General features: G+C 35.2%; 1 protein-coding gene across 1 annotated transcript; it reads left to right on the top strand.

Moving 5' to 3' along the window:
* Positions 1 to 211: 211 nt before the first annotated feature.
* Positions 212 to 18,092, top strand: LOC127091154 (general transcription and DNA repair factor IIH subunit TFB1-1). Its single transcript, XM_051029711.1, has 20 exons — positions 212 to 617; positions 716 to 794; positions 1,106 to 1,167; positions 1,408 to 1,468; positions 2,027 to 2,129; positions 2,422 to 2,497; positions 2,844 to 2,939; positions 4,898 to 4,942; positions 5,917 to 5,973; positions 6,087 to 6,242; positions 6,329 to 6,394; positions 7,929 to 8,052; positions 13,441 to 13,497; positions 13,577 to 13,686; positions 13,827 to 14,018; positions 14,418 to 14,531; positions 14,754 to 14,831; positions 15,793 to 15,840; positions 15,985 to 16,053; positions 17,703 to 18,092. Exons 1-20 carry the CDS (start codon positions 534 to 536, stop codon positions 17,784 to 17,786), a joined length of 1,761 nt encoding a protein of 586 aa, XP_050885668.1. The 5' UTR covers positions 212 to 533; the 3' UTR covers positions 17,787 to 18,092.
* The last annotated feature ends 647 nt before the right edge of the window (positions 18,093 to 18,739 follow it).

The following is an 18,739-nucleotide window of genomic DNA, read 5'->3' as shown; positions in this document are numbered from 1 at the left end:
CACTTGCCCTAGCCAATCCAATTGACGCCTTCATTCAATTTTTAAGAAGAGTTTCCAATTTAATTGGCGACTCCTCTTAAAAGCGAAGTAGTTTGGGAATTTTTTTAAACGAGAAATATTTTGGAAATTTCCTTAAAAAAGTGAATTATTTTTAAAAAAAAAAAACCGAGGAATGAAAAAAAAGAAAACACATTCTCTTTTGAATTAGTGTGTTATATTACTAATATTCCGATAGCAGGCAACACCGTTGTTTATCTTCCTTTTTGATCAAAGGAAGTAAGCTGGGGCACCCGCCGGCACCTCCCCCGGATTCTCGAAACTTAGGACATAATTATTCCCATTTCTCTCCAATTTCATCCGATCAAACAAATATAAATCGCGATTCTCCCTCTTCCCACTCCCCACAACGTGGAGTAGAATGCTCTCTCGCAAAACCGATAGTTCCAATTAGGGATTTCTCGATCCTACAAGTTTTTTTTGCACTAAACCACCAGCGGAACTGAATTCTCCGGCGGTTTTAGCTTAGGTTAACGATGTCGTCGGCGCATCAAGTTGTTAAGCGTGCCAAATACAAAACCACTGTCAAAGATCCTGGCACTCCCGGCGTACTCAAATTGGTACTATCCCTCTCTCTTTCTCTCTCGTTCCTTTAACAATTTCCAATTTCCATTCACATTGCCATTTTTTAAAGCGATTCATGGTTTTTACCCTGCAGACTCGAGAAAAGTTTGTTTTCAAGCCTAACGATCCAACATCAAACAACAAGCTCGAAGCTGATTTCAGATTAATTAAAAGTATTTATCAACTATTGTTTATGTAAACTGATTTCAGATTAAAAGTACTTAACAAGCTCGAAGCTGATTTCAGATTAATTAAAAGTATTTATCAACTATTGTTTATGTAAACTGATTTCAGATTAAAAGTACTTAACAACCTCGAAGCTGATTTCAGATTAATTAAAAGTATTTATCAACTATTGTTTATGTAAACTGATTTCAGATTAAAAGTACTTAGCAACCTCGAAGCTGATTTCAGATTAATTATTGAGAACATGTGTTGTGTGCATATTTTGATGTTGTTTTTGTATTCTGACTGCAAAATTTAGATCATAAACACACCAAAGAGGGATCGAACAAACCACCGTGGCTTAACCTTGCACATTCTCAGGTTTTTTCTTTAGTTTATTTCAACTGTTGCTATTCCTTTTGCTAAGTTTATTGCATTTGTTAATGTAGTCTGAGTGATGTGTTTATTGGATTTTTTGATTACTCTTTTTGTTTGAACACTGCACCATTGAGTTATTTGTTTCGTCCCGCGTGCTATAGTTCACTTAGTAGTGCAGTGTTTGATTTGAGTCATGTTTGTTTCTTAAAATTTATTTTATGATTATATGGTGGGATGTTCCAGGGAAGTTACATCTTTGAGTTTGAAAGCTTCTCAGATCTTCATATTTGCCGGGAATTAGTTGGTAAGTTTCTAATTTGGCTACTGCAAAATAAAATAGGATTTTGTTGTTTCATTTTTAAATCTTATGTGGTTTATTTGCCTAAACTGTCATTCTTGAATTGTGGAACACTGGTGCTTTGCCTGAGAGTGATGCGCTATTATGATGTTTAACTGTTTGGCCGTAGACTTGTGTTTCAAAGTTAGAGTTGGAGTTTCTTTCAAAAGGTTTTTCGTTGATTAAACACATCCAAAATATTCAAAGATGTTTAAAAAAGATATGATTTTAGATGTGCCAAGTTATATTTAGCTCCCATGTCAAACATATGCCAGAGCAAAAAGTGATGCATCACCAAATAATTTATCTTCTAAAGAATTTGAGCATGTTATCCACCTGTCTATTATTTTTCTAATGAAGTTATAATTTATAAATAGGAAATGTTAACAAAGATGGTTTGAAGTAATATCAAAGGAGATTGTTGTCATGATTTTATTTTATTCCCTTTCTTTATTCTTTTGTATAGACTTTTATTTTCAGTTGTTTTACATACATTCCAATGTGTTGTTTGGTGTGTTTGAGCAGGTAGTGCCCTTAGCAAGCATGTAGAACCCTCAAAAGTTGTTTCTGATGAACAGCTTAGTGCTTCTGAAATGACACTGAGAATTAAGCTATTGCAAGAAGATAGGTATTTGGTTTTTAGTACTATTGCACTTCCATTTTTGAAGTGAAAGTTTTGTTTACTATTATTGTCATCCGCTAAATTTCTTATTTCAAACTCCTCTTTGCTTTGCTATTGTGTTACTTAAAAATTATCCATTTATTTATTGTTGTCCTTGCTCAGAATGTCACTCAGTAGTATTAACTCATGATCATAATATTTTGAATGTTAAGTTTTATTTACTATAAGGCCGTCTAAGTTCAAGATATTCCTTGATTGTAACAATGTTATCGATTTTACTGAAGTTCAACTTATGCAGTAAGTTGCAGAAACTTCATAAAGAACTTGTGGCTAGTGGTAAGCTTACAGAATCAGAATTTTGGGCTACAAAGAAGGTATAAGTGTTGTGAATATATTACTATGTAATGTATTATTCTTAGTATTATTCCTTGTTTGCTGAGGGCATTTGAATGTTACAATCCCCTGGGATATATATTTATTAATTAGAAATCTTTGGTTGATATTATGATGATTGAAAGAGTTTTTATTCATTAGAAACAAAAAAATATGTTGTGAACTATTTTGCAAATCAAATATTTCAGTAAAGGACGTGGTCATTTTAATGGGTTACTGTAATAGATATGCAGAGAGACTGGATAGCTTTACTCTGATTCCTTGTAAATTTCTTCTTTTCATCTTATTGAATATTTACTCTTATTATATTTATAAAACCATTTACAGAAATTGCTCGACCAAGATGAAAGCAGAAAGTTAAAACAAAGGGTTGGATTTAAAAATTCTTTGATCTTCGACACAAAGCCTACTAGTGATGGTCGGGTATGGTACTACATCTTTCTCTTTTGCATTAGTGCTCTATTTTTCTTATAGTTTAGATGTGTATCTGCATATTTGGATGTCATCATGAGAACATGATATATCCTTTTGTCAAGAGAACATTATATATCCAACTGTTTGTTGCAGCTATGTAATTGTTTAAAAGTTGCATTGAATTGAATACTGTTGAAGAAAAAAAACATATTTCTCATCTGTTATAGAGCACAATACTCAGCTTTTGGAAGCTTTTAATGTGTGACAATTCTATGGCAACTGGGCTTTGAACGGAAAGAATATGGTTAAATAGTTTTGTATTACAGTTTGCAAGAATAACTTTTAAACTTGTACTTGGGTATAGCATATTTACTATAAAGTGTTCTAACACTAATGAAACAAGCCGATTGTTCTGGAGATTAGAATGTAATAGATAAGCTCTTGTTAGCAAAACCCAGATAAATCATCAGAATGTTTCAAGATGAAATCTAGTTTGTCATTTTCTTTGAAAGTGATTAGAGTTTTAAAATTTTAAAACCCAGTTTGTTATCTTCTTATGGGAATAATTTGGATCAAAATTATCCTCTTCATTAATGGCTAGGCCTTTTAAGTCTTATGCTGATTGCTAAGTTGTCTTTAATAGAACATTATGGCGTAAGTTGATCCATGTTGCTGACCTCACCTAGTGGGATAAGGCTTGGTTGTTGTATGATTGCTAAGTTGCATACTTTTCTCAATTGTTTGAAGGAATAAAGAGAATACAAAGTTTGATTAGGAAAATTAGGCAATGCAAACTGTATGCATGGTCTTGTATTTAAAAGAGGATTTGGATGCTCTCATGTTTGAATCAAACATGAGAACTCTCATGTTCGAATAAAACAGGAGAGGATTAAAAAATGAGAGGATTATGTTCATCATCCCACCATTAAAATTATTTGGGCCCCACATATTTATTTTTGAAGTTGTAGAGTTCAATAAGTTTCAATGGTGAGATGATAACATAACCCTCTATCTAATGTTTGAATCTCAGATCCTTTGAAAGACTAGTGACTCCACATTTACCTGACAAGAACGTAGCATATCTATACTACTGCTAGCACATGTATATCATAAAAAGTAGATGCTGTAGATTGTCGTCTTAAGTTAATAAACATCTGCATTTATAGGCAAACCTCCATAAAAGGAAATTGTATACGAAATAAAAGTTGATAAATCATTTGAAGCATGTACTTATTATTATGCATTTTTAATGAGATACACAACAATTAGAAATGCATGATCCCAAAAATTTAAGAGAAGAGATGCACAACTTAAGAGGGTGATACTATGATCAACAATGTGTCATGTTTGTGTTCTATGACGCCATTTTAGTAATGAGTATGGGCACAAATCACAACCTATGGATAATCCCTAGATCATCCAAGTATTTGGAGAAGGGCTTAAACTACCTCTCCAGTCAGTTTGTAAAGACTTAATAGACGAACCAAACTGTAATTCAACCATTACTCTGGATTGTTTAAAAATGGTGAGAGCATCAGATTTGTTCTTTAAAAGATAAATTCAAGTGAAACAAGTTGTAGAATCAACAAAGGTAATATAATTCAAGAAGTTATTGGAGGATGTCACTGGTGCTTGGCGCCACAGATCACTGTAAATAAATTCTAGTGGAGTGGTGTATTGAGTGTGTGAAGGTGAAGAGTGTGATCTATGTGCTTTTGCATTTTTATTATTTATTAATTCTTCTTCTTCTTCTTCTTCTTATTTATTATTAATTTATTTTTTCATACATTTGATGTAACAATCGTTTTAATACAGATCTTTAGCTTCTTTTGATTCATGTAGCCAACCTGATATTATTTAACTGTTATATTGGGTTCTCAATTTTACAAAGCCATGTTTGATCTAGTATTACTGGAATGTTTAGCTTGAGATCAACTGAGTTGTTTTCTCTTGTTTTGTTTTTCCAGATAAACCAGGTTAAGTTTCAATTAACACCGGAGATAAAACATCAGGCATGCGTCTTCATCTAACTATGCTCATTTTTACTCCTGTTTTTTTATCATGTCACTTTGGGAAAAAGTTTTGCACTAAATTATAAGTCGTTTTACAATACCTATGTATCATTAATGCTACTTTATCTATTATACTCTTAAATATTTATATCTCTCTTCTATCAATTCTTTTAATATTTTACAATATCTATTTATTATTTCTCTTTTTCATACGGCCTTAATTACATTTTTTTAATATCAATGAAAGTGACAAAAGGACTTATAATATAAATTAGAGAGAGTAGTTGACTAGATTTCAAGTTAAGTGTTGGAAATTCTACCCACATTATGGTCCACCCTAGCCGCCTAATTGCAACATTTGGATTGAAGGTTAGGGAGAATACTTTTTGTCGAGTTCAATTAGGGAGAAGTTGTTGTGGAGAATACTTTTTGACCATCATTGTTCCACCCAAACTGACCGCAATGATGATCAAAGATTTCAATTAGGGAGAATACTTTTTCTCAAAATGTCAGCAGAAGATATTTTGAGAAATTTTTCTCATTCGTGTTTGAGGTGGTTGTTGTTGCTTCCATTTTTGTCTTATGGGTTGGAACTGTTTCTGTCCTTTTCTTATGTCTATGCTTTGTATTTCTTATGGATAATTTTATTAGAATATCTCGGGGCTGCATTTATACAGGATAAAGCAGTCTGCGAACTGAGGAAGGAACCTGATGCATTTCTTTGTTTCTTAGTTTGTAGGGTTGGGTTTGTAGTAGTACATGACATAATTTCTTTGGTATAAATTGGTGTCGGTTCTTTGTAGGGTTGGGTGTGTAGTAGTACATGACATACTTCCCCTTGAACTGTTTTGGAGCAATTTCTTGTTATCCCTCACTTGTATTTCTTTCATTTTTTCCAACATTATTTCTTCTTTCACTTAAAAAACAGACTCGCAGACTATTTCCTTACTTTCTTCGCATTGTTGTCTTTCCAGATTTTTACCCTCAAACCAGCAGTTCACAAGGCATTTCTCAGTTTTGTACCCAGTAAGGTATTATAGATGTCAATAAATGTCTGTTATCATCTTTTATATTTATTCATGTAAAATGATCCATTACTTTGCACACTGAATTATTTTATTTTTTCATGTCCTTCAAATTCAAGATGAGTGAGGTAGATTTCTGGAACAAATACTTTAGAGCTGAATATCTCCATAGTACCAAAAATGCTATTGCGGCAGCTGCTGAGGCTGCTGAAGATGAGGATCTTGCTGTTTTTTTGAAAGATGACGAGATATTAGAAAATGAAGCTCGAGAGAAGGTCTTCCTCTTTTTTCTTTTTTAATCTGGTTAAAGATCTTGTAGTGGCATTATCAGTTCCATTTATTTTACACTGTGTTTTTGCAGGTTCGACGGGTTGATCCGACTTTAGACATGGAAGCAGACCAAGGAGATGATTACACTCATCTTCCGGTAGGGTGAATGAAACTATTAGAGAATACAGAATACTGTTATATTTTATTCTTTAAGCAATAGCTGGTATAAATAGGGAGATTACAACTTCATATAGAAAAGTAATATTCTAGGAGAATATTATTATAATAAAAGACTAAATATAGAAAATAAATAAATAGGAAAAATACGAGTTAGGATCCTTTCCATTTCTCGAAAGAAATGGAAAATACAATTACTAAAGTTTTAAGTGTATACACATATTCTTGCTTTTATACAGTCAAAACATTAGTAACGGGCTTTCATTTTTCATGAAATGGAGAGGATCTTTACCCGAAAAATACGGTTACTCCAACCCCCCTCAAGTTGGTGCATAGATATTTAGAATTGCCCAACTTGCCTACAAAATGCTCAAATGTGGGTCTGGGCAAACTTTTGGCGAGGGTGTCTGCAGTTTCCCTTTGATCATCGTTGTTCCAATCCTAACTGACCTGTTATATGCTCCCCAAGTCATTATGTTAGAACACCTGTTTGTCAATCATCCTCTTCCTTTGCTCACATGTCAGCGATGATAAGAGGATGACAGGAGAAATAGTCAAATCCCCAAAGTGAAGGCTAAAATGAATGAAAAATCCAAGCGCAAGATTAGATTTCACTCATTTATGGATGCCAGCTGGTAGAAGGAGAGCACGGTTAGAAGTTAGGAGAGAGTTTCCTCCCAATAGAGGAGAGATAATATGAATGATTGCACATCTAAATTTTCTGCCCCTTTACAATTATGTCTCACTTCTGCTGATTACCGAGAATGGATAGTGGCCTGTTGTACTTGAACAATATAATACAACTATGCACTATAAATAAATAAAAATAAATGAAACAGCTAATGCTTATATCTATATAGTTTCAACAATATGGATAGGCAGGTTCTGAATGCTTTTCAATGTTGTCATTTAATGACTGTTTAGATATCACACGATTTCAACTCTAATCCAAGGAAAATTAGCTCACATGACATGCTTCCTTCACTTTCACTTCCATGGTTTCTTTCAAATTAGGGGATAGTTGTGGTACCGGGTTTTAGGATTCATTTGTTAGGAATCACCTTCCTCTACTTCTATCGGTCTTACCCTCGCCTTGCTATCTGTTTACGATATTCAGATAATGGCTATCCTGGAGGGGGTTTCTTTGTTAAGTGAGTTGGTTTGTTTTGGTTGTCTTCTCCTATAGAGGCAGGCTCTCTTATCTTTGCTGTAGCCTCTGATTAATTTTCTTCTTTTTTTCCTGCTTACAGTATGGATTATGAACTATATAACACTGACATTTCTGAAAAAAGGCGTGTCAGTGTCTGACATCGACACCGACACCGACACTTGTGATTACGTTTAATTTATTCATCTTTTCAAATTATTACTGATGTTGTCGTGTCAGTGTCGATGTTGTGTTTCCCGTTTCTGTGCTTCATAGATTATGAATGAGTTGTGCTATATTGTTGGCTCAGAACTGCTAGTCTGCATTGAATTTTGTATTTTAACTCTTTGCTCTATTTGGTGAAAAGAATCATGGGATCTTCCGTGACGGTAGCAAGGAAACATCTGAAGCTCAAAATACTATGTATTGGCGAACATTGTTGCAAGATCTTAATAGACAAAGTGAGGTGGTTCTCGAAGGAAAAACTATAGGTATTCTCTCACATTTGATGAATTCTTTTGTTTCATAATGTCATTCAATCTTAAATTCTGTCATCATTTTGGATATGTTGTCCTTCTATCGTATGAAATACATTCCTTATATTTTTTGCTAGATTCTACCAGCAGAAAAATGGTCTCTTGATTGTAAATGTGTTAAGATTGACAAATATACATTTCATAATTGAATCATTAATTTGCATTTCTCTAGTAGTCATACTGAAGTTGGTTTATGACTATGTGTTCTATGAAAATGAATAGTTCGTATTGAATTAGGAGAGACTAAGAGACATTTAGATTAAACCGTGTGTTTTGAATTAGTCGATGTGAAACTATTCTATATATAAATATTCTTAACACTATTACAAATATCAACACTCCCCCTCAAGCTTGAGCATATAACTCAAATGCATCAAACTTGTTACATATATAATTAGTTCTGAGGCTTCGCCGAGATTTTGTAAACACGTTTGCCAATTGATAATTACAGTTTACAAAACTTGTGACAATGTCACCTGACTCGATCTTCTCTCTAACAAAGTGACAGTCTATCTCAATATGCTTGGTCCTCTCATGGAAGACTGGATTTGAAGCAATGTGCAATGTAACTTGATTATCACAAATAAGTGTCATTGGTCTTACTTCTTCAATTTGAAGTTCCTTAAGCAACTGTTTTAACCAAATAAGTTCACATGTTGCCATTGCCATGACCCTATACTCTGCCTCGACGCTTGATTTTGCAACTGCGTTTTGTTTCTTACTTTTCCAGGATATAAGGTTTCCTCCAACAAGTACACAATACCCAGAGGTGGATCGTCTATCAATGGGTGACCCTGTCCAATTAGTATCAGAGTATCCAATTATTTATCTTCATACACTAGACCTTTTTCTGGAGCACATTTGATGTATCTCAGAATTCGGATAACAACATCCATGTGTTCCTGACAAGGGGAATTTAAGAACTGACTTACCACACTAAATGCAAAAGAAATGTCTGAACGGGTGATTGTGAGATAATTCAACTTTTCAACCAATCTCCTATACCTTCCTGAGTCAGATAGAGGCTCCCCTTGATTGGGTAGTAGTTTGACACTTGGATCCATAGGAGTATCAACTGGTTTAGCATTCAACAAACCTGTTTCTTCCAAAATATCCATAGCATATTTCCGCTGAGAAATCACCACCATCTTTAGATTGGGTTACCTCAATACCCAAGAAATAACGGAGTTTATCAAGATCTTTTGTCTGAAATTGATTTGAGATGTTGTTTTAACTGTAGGATACCCTGCTGATCACTACCAGTTATGACAATATCATCTACGTACACAATAAGATAAATACACCCTTGGGTTGAATGACGATAAAAAACAGAATGATCAGCTTCACCACGTACCATACCAAACTGTTGTATTATAGCGCTAAATCTGCCGAACCAAGCTCTCCGAGATTGCTTAAGACCATAAAGAGACCTGTGTAACCTACACACCATATTTAATGACTACCTATAAGCAATAAATCCAGGTGGTTGCTCCATATATACTTCCTCTTCAAGATCACCATGTAAAAAAGCATTTTTGATGTCAAGTTGATGAAGAGGCCAATGTCGAATGGCTACAATGGCTAGAAGAAGTCTAACAGATGCCATCTTGGCTACAGGCGAGAAGGTATCACTATAATCCAATCCAAAAATCTGAGTGTATCCTTTGGCTACCAAGCGAGCTTTAAATCGATCAATCTTACCATCTGGATCAACCTTCACTGTATAAAGCCAACGACAACCTACTAAAGATTTCCCAGGGGGTAGAGGTACCAGTTCCCAGGTACCACTGCTTTGAAGAGCACACATTTCATCAATCATTGCTTGCTCCACTCAGGGTGAGATAATGGTTCACCTGGAGTTTTAGGAATAGAAACAGAAGACAAACAAGCATACTGCAAAGGGGAAAGACGATGAAAACATAAATCAATATAATGTGGAGAAGGATTTCGTGTTTGACGTATACCTTTTCGAAGGGCAATCGGAAGATCGGACTCAGGTTGCAGGATCGGATCCGGTGATGGCAGAGGCGTCAGATCCGATCCTGCAACCATAGGAGTAGGGACGACAGGCGTTGGGTGACGACGCTGATATGTTTGAAGTGGTCGAGAAGTGGGGGGATCAGGAACCAAAGACTGATGGGGGATAATGGTAGGCGGGACATTAATAACTGTCGAAAAAGGTGTGGGAGTACTTTCTGGTAGAGGTTCCAGAGATACTTGGCTGGACTCGAAATATGGAACAGATTCGAAAAAGGTAACATCGACCGATACGATGTATCGTTGTAGAGTATGAGAATAACAACGATAACCCTTTTGGGAACGATGATAACCAAGAAAGACACACTTTAGTGATCAAGCTGCTAGTTTATCAAGACCAAGGGAGAGATTGTGTACAAAACACGTAGACCCGAATACTCGAGGAGAAATTGGGTGGAGAGGAGAGTTTGGAAACATGATTAAATGAGGGATTTTATTATTAAGGACAGATGAGGGCATGCGATTTATGAGGTAACATGCCGTGAGCACCGCATACCCCAAAAATCGAAGAGGAACATTACCATGGAGAAGTAGGGTCCGAGTGGTTTTTACAAGATGCCGACTTTTGCGTTCGGCTACCCCGTTTTGTTGGGGTGTATGAGGGCAAAATATTTGGTGCAGAATACCATTGGATGACATAAAAGTTTGAAATTGTTGGGATAAATATTTACGTGCATTGTCACTTCTTAAGGTACGGATAGATAAACCAAATTGAGTTCTTATTTTCCAATAAAATTGTTCAAAAATAGAAAACAATTTAGACCTGTTCTTCATTAAAAGTAGCCATATGCAACGTGAAAAATCATCAATAAAAGTTACAAAATATCTAGACTCAAATGGAGACACTGTGCGCGAGGGACCCCAAACATCGGAGTGAACTAAAACAAAAGGTGATGCAACCCGTTTATTGACTCGATCGGGAAAGTGACTACGAGTATGTTTCCCTAACTGACAAGACTCACAATGTAAAGTGGATAATTTAGATAGACTAGGCACCAACTTTGGTAGCTTGGGTAGACCTGGATGACCTAACTGCGCATGTATAATGAGTGGAGAATCTGTGGTGGAGCATGTGGTAGATGACATAGAGAAGTAGTAGAGGCCTTGAGACTCACATTCGACGCCAATCGTCTGTCCCGAACTCCGATCCTGCAGAGTAACATTACTATTAGTAAAGGTGATAGAACAATTAAGGGAACGAGTTAAACGACAGACTGACAGTAAATTAAATGGGCAATTAGGTACATATAGGACATGAGTCACAGAGAGAGATGGTAGAATTTGAATTGTACCAATCCCTTGGGATCGGGTTTGGGAACCATTTGCGGTAGTTATACTCGGTAAGAAACCAGAGATAGAGAGGGAAGAGAAAAAACCTTTATTACCGGTAACATGATCAGACGCATCAGAATCGAGGATCCAATGACCAAGAGGAGATGATTGAGAGAAGCAAACAGATGAATTACCAGTGTGTGCAACCGAAGTCGTGGAACCAAAGGTCTGATTAGTCTGACACCACCTGAGAAAATCCTCGTAGTTTGCCGTAGGACTCTGAAGAGAAGGTGAAGTTTGCATAGTGTCAGGGTTATCAATTTGAGCTGCATTTACCTGGCGTGGAGGTCTGCCATGTAACTTCCACCAACGGTCGATAGTATGTCCAAGCCGGTTACAATGGTCACACTTGGGACGAGGTTTGGAGTTGGATGACCCTCGTCGAAGGCGATTCTGATTGTTGCCAAGAGATGCAAGGGCAGCAGTGTCACCTGGTGACAGAGCAACAATAGATGGAGGGGAAACCGGACCAAATGCATGAGGTGTAGGCAAGCGCAACAGTTGTTCACTAATTGCATCATAATTAGGAACAGTAGTACCTGATAAAATCTGGGTACGAACGGACTCGAGTTCTGGTCGTAGTCCTTTAAGTGCCATGACCATGAAAAATTTACTCTGTTGTTTGGAATGAGCTGTGGCATCTTTTGCATAAGGCATGAGGATTGCGTAACTCGTTTTCAAGGCATCAAGCTTATTCAGATAGGCTTGCATATCCATATTTTGCAACTTCATTGTGTCGAGTTTGAGGATGACACTGTATAGACAATGAACGTCGTTGGAGAAGACTTTCTTAGCCTTTTTTCAAACCTCATTGCAAGTGGAGAAGACTTGATACTGCGCTTGGAGGTTAGGTGCGATGGAAAACCATAACACAGTACACAAAGAGGCATCAGTTTTCTTCCATTTAGCGAGTTTTGTGGCGGCAACATCAGCCAATTTTGTGGTTAGGTGATCTTCATATCCCTGACCATGAAACCACATATCGATAGCACGAGCCCATATGTTGTAGTTGGCTGATCCAGTTAGTTTTTCACATGGGATAAGCGGAACTTTAGTAAACGAGACAGAATCAGCATCTCCGATGGTTTAAAGAAACAAAATCGGGGCTGTTTGAACTGGAGCACAAATTTTCGAAAGTCGAAATGAAAAACGGAGACCGGATCTATGACCGATGGAGGGAGCCGAGTGGGGCGGCCGGGAAAAACTGCCGGATCGGGCGACAAGGTGGTTTTACCTATAAGAATTTTGAGAAGTGAGAGGCAAACCGGATTGATGACATGGTTTGTAAAAAAATTTCTCACCGGAAGACAGTGGGTCAACCGGGTAAAACACGACGAAGAGTTGTCTCTTAGTAGGCTCTAGATACCATATTAAATTAGGAGAGACTAAGAGACATTTAGGTTAAACTGTGTGTTTTGAAAAGCACTACGGAGACTTTATTATATATAGAGAGAGATTACAACTAATTACATGATATAGTCGACGTGGGTCTATTTTATATACAAATATTCTTAACACTATATATTTACAAATATCAACGGTTCGAATGCAAGGTGAAAAAAGAGAAACTTATTGCCACATATGCTGACTCATTTATTGCATTGCACTGGTTTGCATATTTACACATATGCAAAGTATAATTACTTCACACAAATAAGATGGGACATTTTTTGGACACTTTCAGATACATCCTTTTAAATTTGTTCCTCCAGGAGATCATTTAGTGCTTGTACAGAATGATGGTTCTAATTGCCAAGCCTCAGCTTTATCAAGTGTCTAAAATTCCTATTGTTTCAAAATATATGACCAGCTTTATTGTTTCAAAGTTAGGCACAGCATACTTAATAATATTCTGCTTAGCTATATTGTTTCAAAACAGTCCCAAAATAAATTGAGAGCAGAATATGCAGTCTAATCTGGGTACAACATACTTATTGTCTGATCTGACGAGTCAGATTTCAAACATAAATGTAGATAAAGATATGGAACCTCCAAGAACAGTGGCAGAAGTGCTTGCTCGGAGAAAACGGAGTTAGTGAGGCTAACTTATTTCTTGTCCTTTTCCTTTCTGTTTATGTTGAGCAAACTCTTAATTTATACAGCTATACAGGATTTGATGGGGTTATAGAGGAGGAGAGGCTAATCAGAATTTCTAAGATGGCACCGATTGAGGATCTTCAGGCACAAGATGATAATGCGTTTGCACCACTCTGTATCAAGGTACTACTTTGTCTTGAGAATGAAATGATCTCGTATTTTTAGTAAATAGCTCAAGGCATGAAATATGTATATTATTAAATAGTTCTCTTTTTGGATTAAATATTTGTTGTGTTATGGCTCTTATGTTGTTTCTTGGTCAGGATCCTCGTGACTATTTTGATTTTCAACAAGAGAATGCAGTAAAATCTTTGGATGATTCCCTAGCTGCTAAGTTGAAATCAAGAAGCAATTTGGGTTATGAGGAAGCCTATGGCTCTTTGAGGGAGTCGATATCTAACATCATAACTATGGGATTAAGGGATCCTCTATTGAGCTCTGATGTTGCCTTTAAGGTAATGACATTTGTATTGCTTAGTTTAAAATAAAAATCAAACTTTTTGAAAATAACAAAATTATAGTTAAATAATCAACATTTTACTAATGTTGGAATTACAAAATAAATTGGAATATTTCAAGAGATTAATAACTAATTAAATGCTAGTAAATCATATTCATGTAACTAGAAACTACATTAGGAACTAGAAGCTACATTTAATGTCCTTGTAACTCTCCCATTGTATTTAATTCTAGTGTGTATATATATACACAAGCAAATCAGCTAGTGGAATTTTAAGCATTCCATAACAATTTGGTATTTTTACAACTAAAATAACACATTTTTGTGTTTTGATTTTTTCTGCGTCAACAAAAATTCTGTTATTGAAAATGAGTGTGGTTTATTTTTATTCCAGGTCCTCACTGGATTGACCAAAAATATCTCAAGCACCAAATCAAATCTTGGGAAAAGTTCACAGGAGAGTGCCCTTGATATATTGCCCAACACAACTAAGGAGAAACTACTAGATGTGAGTCATTATGGATGGGAAAAAGATAAAGAGAGCTGGAGATAGTTTTATAAGCTTTTATATATCTGTTGTGATCTAAAGTGTCACATATGTTGCTTTTATTTTCTCAATCAGCGGTTTAGCGTTCTGTAATATAAATATAGTTTTTTGGGTAGTTCTACTTCTATATTCATTTTTATTTATAAATTTGATATATTTTAATGCATGCTTCTTTCTTTCCAGCATTGGGTTTGCAGTCAGGAATTACTGAAGCACTTTTGGTCTTCCTATCCAGTAACAACACAAAGCCTTGCTAATAAGGTGAATATTGAATCTGGTTTTCAGTGAGATCTTTCATTGGTGATTACTATGCATGACCTATCTAATACTGCACTGGCATTTCATGTGTCTGAGATGTTAACTTGCTTGCAATTATTATATTATTATTTTTATCCATCCCACCTTTTGTTCTCCCTGTTTCATTATAAGACCAGTTTTTTTTGCAGCATGATAAGATGGCGTTAAGTCCTACATTGTATTAAGTTTCTATTTGCTTGCATGCTATGTCAATCACTAAATCAGTTTTATCACAATTTTGCTTGATTATATAAACTACTGTGCTGGGTCTAACCAGGATTTGAGTTTGACATGGGAAAAATTCATGACACGGGAATTAATATCATGTCTTGTACATGTGATGAACTTTTTAGGCCAAACACCCATTAGACTTGGCTTTGAAAAGCCTGTTGGTGTTAAGGTGTTGGCAACCATTCAACTACTGTCTATAGATATTGTCAACATATCAAGGTCAGGCCTTAAAATCATTTGATGAAAAGGTCAAAAGGGCTTTGATATGTTGTCAAGGAACCACAAAACTGGCCAGTTAAGCAGTTGCCTAACATTGACATTTTATAATCAATTAGAAGATAAGCATCATTCATCAAATAACCTTTTGATATTCATTGATGCCTAAGTCAGTTTAAATGTTATTCATTGATGTCTAAGTCAGTTTAAATGACAATGAAAACTCTAGTAAGTTTAATATTTCTACAAACCTTCCTGTAATTTCCTTTACATGGAAGTTTATCAATGGCACTGGGGTGAATAGCCATCTAGGCGTTGGATGAGCAGAGAGGTGTTTTAATGCCATATGCCATTGGTGGGAATATGCATCATATATTCAGTATATTATTGCAGAAATTTTGATAAAGATTCATCGAGAAACATTCTGAATTGCATTTTATTCTATCTGATGTCTTGTTCACTTAACAATAAAATGCAGGCCAGAAGACTGAAAGATGCCATATCACAAATATATGCTAAACTTGAGGTATGTATTTAACGGAAGCATCTACTAGTATTCATCAGTTGAATAGGGTCTTTGTTTTATTCTGTCATTGCACAGACACTGTCATTAGTTTTATTAGTAGTAACTAGTACTAATTTGTTCATATTTTTATTTGCTTAATTCTAGGAAATAAAAGTATCTTCACAGTCAGACCTGCGGCACCAGGTTTCACTTGTTGTCCATCCAATGCAGCAGGTGATCTCCTTGTAATTTAATTTGACCGTGTTTCATTTCTTTGTATCCGATCATCCTAAATGGCTGCACCCTACCACCTAAAATAAGTTACTACGGAATACCAACAACCAACAACCAAGCCTTATCCCACTAGTGGGGTTTAAACCTACGAAATAAGTAAATAAATTTATAGGGGTACAAGAGAAAATTATCATCACTTAAACAGTATAAAGTGTCATGTGTGATGGGAGTCATTGCTTACAACATTCACCGACCTCTAAAGCAGAATACATTTTATGTTCCTGTCGTAAGATCATTTGTTGGGTATTAACAAGCGCCACTACAGTTTTTTACACTTAATTATTTTACTTTTTATTATTCCTTTGTAGTTATGTAAACTTCCAAGTTATGTTGGCATGTAATCACTCAAATGAGATAAACCGTGCTCAAATTTTTTTTGGATCAGTCATACTCCTTCAAAATGTTTTTTATACCTATCATTTGCTGCATAGTTTGTCAAAGTGTTTTCTACATGTAAACTATATCAGTAGTTAAGACTTTTACATATATATTTTGGTTTCCTTTCATCCCTCTAACCTTCTCCTGCCTTCCATGCATTTTATTCTTGGTAGAGTGACAGCTTAGATGTGTGTAGGACAGAAGGATACAATAATTATGAAATTTTTCCTAGTATTTTCAAGTGTTGTTTGATCATCATATATAATTATGAAATTTCTCCTAGTATTTTCAAGTGTCGTTTGATCACCGTATATAATTTTGGGCACTGTTCATTATTTCATCTTAGGTGTGGTTTGGAGCGATTGAGATTACTTGTATTTTTTCTTGTCTCTTTTTTTCCGCTGCCATTTCTTTCTATAGGTCTCTTTTTTATAGACGAGGATCCTCTCCCATGAAATGTGTGTCAAGTGGATTTTCAACCCCACAATAAAAAGTCAAACATACATAAAATATAGAAGTATGAAATTTGAAGGGTGGGGATCAACAGTGCTCTCCCTTCAATCAAATTCACCCCGGAGGAATCCTTTCCCCTTTTTTATATTGGCACGGTTACCTAATTCAGAACAAATCATTGTTTATATTATTGGATAAGACAATGTATTTTTCGTAGCTTATTCCAATGCTTATTGCCAATGTTTATATTATTTGTTCGTGTGAAATCACCACCAAATGAAAGATTGTCTGACTAAAATGTCTATGAGTGATATTGACTTTGTTTTGAAACCAATCAAATAGTCTCGCCTGGTGCAGTAATGCTTTGCCGTTTTTGGCAATTACAATGTCCTCCCTAGTTTACTCTTTATCTTACACGTGTATCTCATTACTTAGGCACCTACTTCCTCTGTCCCATAATGAGTGATCTAGATGACCATTTTATACCGATTAAGAAAAATGAATAAATGAAAGAGAGAGAATCATATTTTTACTAATGTACTCTTTATCAAATTTTGAGAATGATGAAAGTAATATTAAAGGGTAGAATTGCAAAATGTGCATTGGAAATTGAAACAGATCATTTATTTTAGGATATTTTTATTACAAATGAATCACTCATTGTGGAACGGAGAGAGTACGTGGGACGGAGAGAGTATATGATTGATTTGCAGTCTCTGATTTATGTTTGAGAAATATTAACAAATATTTTGGTGCAGGCTCTGGATGCTGCCTTGTTACATTACGAAGCTGATCTTGGGAAAAGAAATGCTAAAGGGTCGAAGCCTAATGGTTATGTTTAGGATAATGGTATTCTCTAGGCACTTCTAGCATTGCACCATAACAATTTAGGAATGTATATTCCATCAATTTTGCCGTGACCTCAAAATCGTATGGCTATTTACCTCTATATTATATGATGAAATGAATTAGTATTATTAGAGTTATTATATGATGAAATGAATTAGTATTATTAGAGTTAGTAAGCAAGACACTTACTCTATAATTAGCTTTGTAGAAATTACTTGTTTACTTGTCCCTAGGCAGTACAACTGTAGTATGAACCAAAATAGGAAGAGTTCACAGATATCTGTCCTTTCCCCCTTGCTTCCCTCTGTTATTATTCCTTTACTGCAGTTTTTTTTCAAGTAAATTGAGCAAAAGATAACTGAACATCATTTAGTTTAATTGCTTTGTGGATGTTCAAGATGAAAATGATTTAACTCTGATTAGCGTATGTTTACAATTTGGTATATTTGCAATGAGTAATGTCATGTGTCTAATTTTGTTTCCTACACCTGTTAATGGCACGTGTTTAATTTTGAGAGTTGCTAAAATATTAAGTTCTTAATACATTATCTTGACCACTTGAGAATTTTGTTGAAATATGATGAAATGGTACTTTCTGATGGTGTTTAATAAAAAAACTATTGCAAAATGAATGACAGTTTAAATTGTTTAAATTAATTTTCTAATACGAAGAGGTTAATCTAGTTAAAACAGCCAGAGCTGCGATATATAAATTTTTTACACCGTCAATTATTTAAAAATTGATATATAAGATCACTTGTGATGGTTTGATATGTAAAACGATATTTACGTTAACATATTTAATAAAATTCACAAAAGCTTAAATCCTAAAGAGAGAAATTAATCAACGTTAGTCAAATTTTCGTTAAATTTATTTGTAGTGACCATCGTTGACGGTTTAGTTAACATTAGTGAAGTGTTGAATACGTGTGATTGTCAGTAACTA

This window comes from Lathyrus oleraceus, chromosome 6 (genome assembly GCF_024323335.1).
Source record: "Lathyrus oleraceus cultivar Zhongwan6 chromosome 6, CAAS_Psat_ZW6_1.0, whole genome shotgun sequence".
In the NCBI taxonomy this organism is placed as follows: domain Eukaryota; kingdom Viridiplantae; phylum Streptophyta; class Magnoliopsida; order Fabales; family Fabaceae; genus Lathyrus; species Lathyrus oleraceus.
The sequence above is the reverse complement of the archived record's forward strand: the minus strand, read 5'-3'. Positions and strand labels throughout refer to the sequence as shown.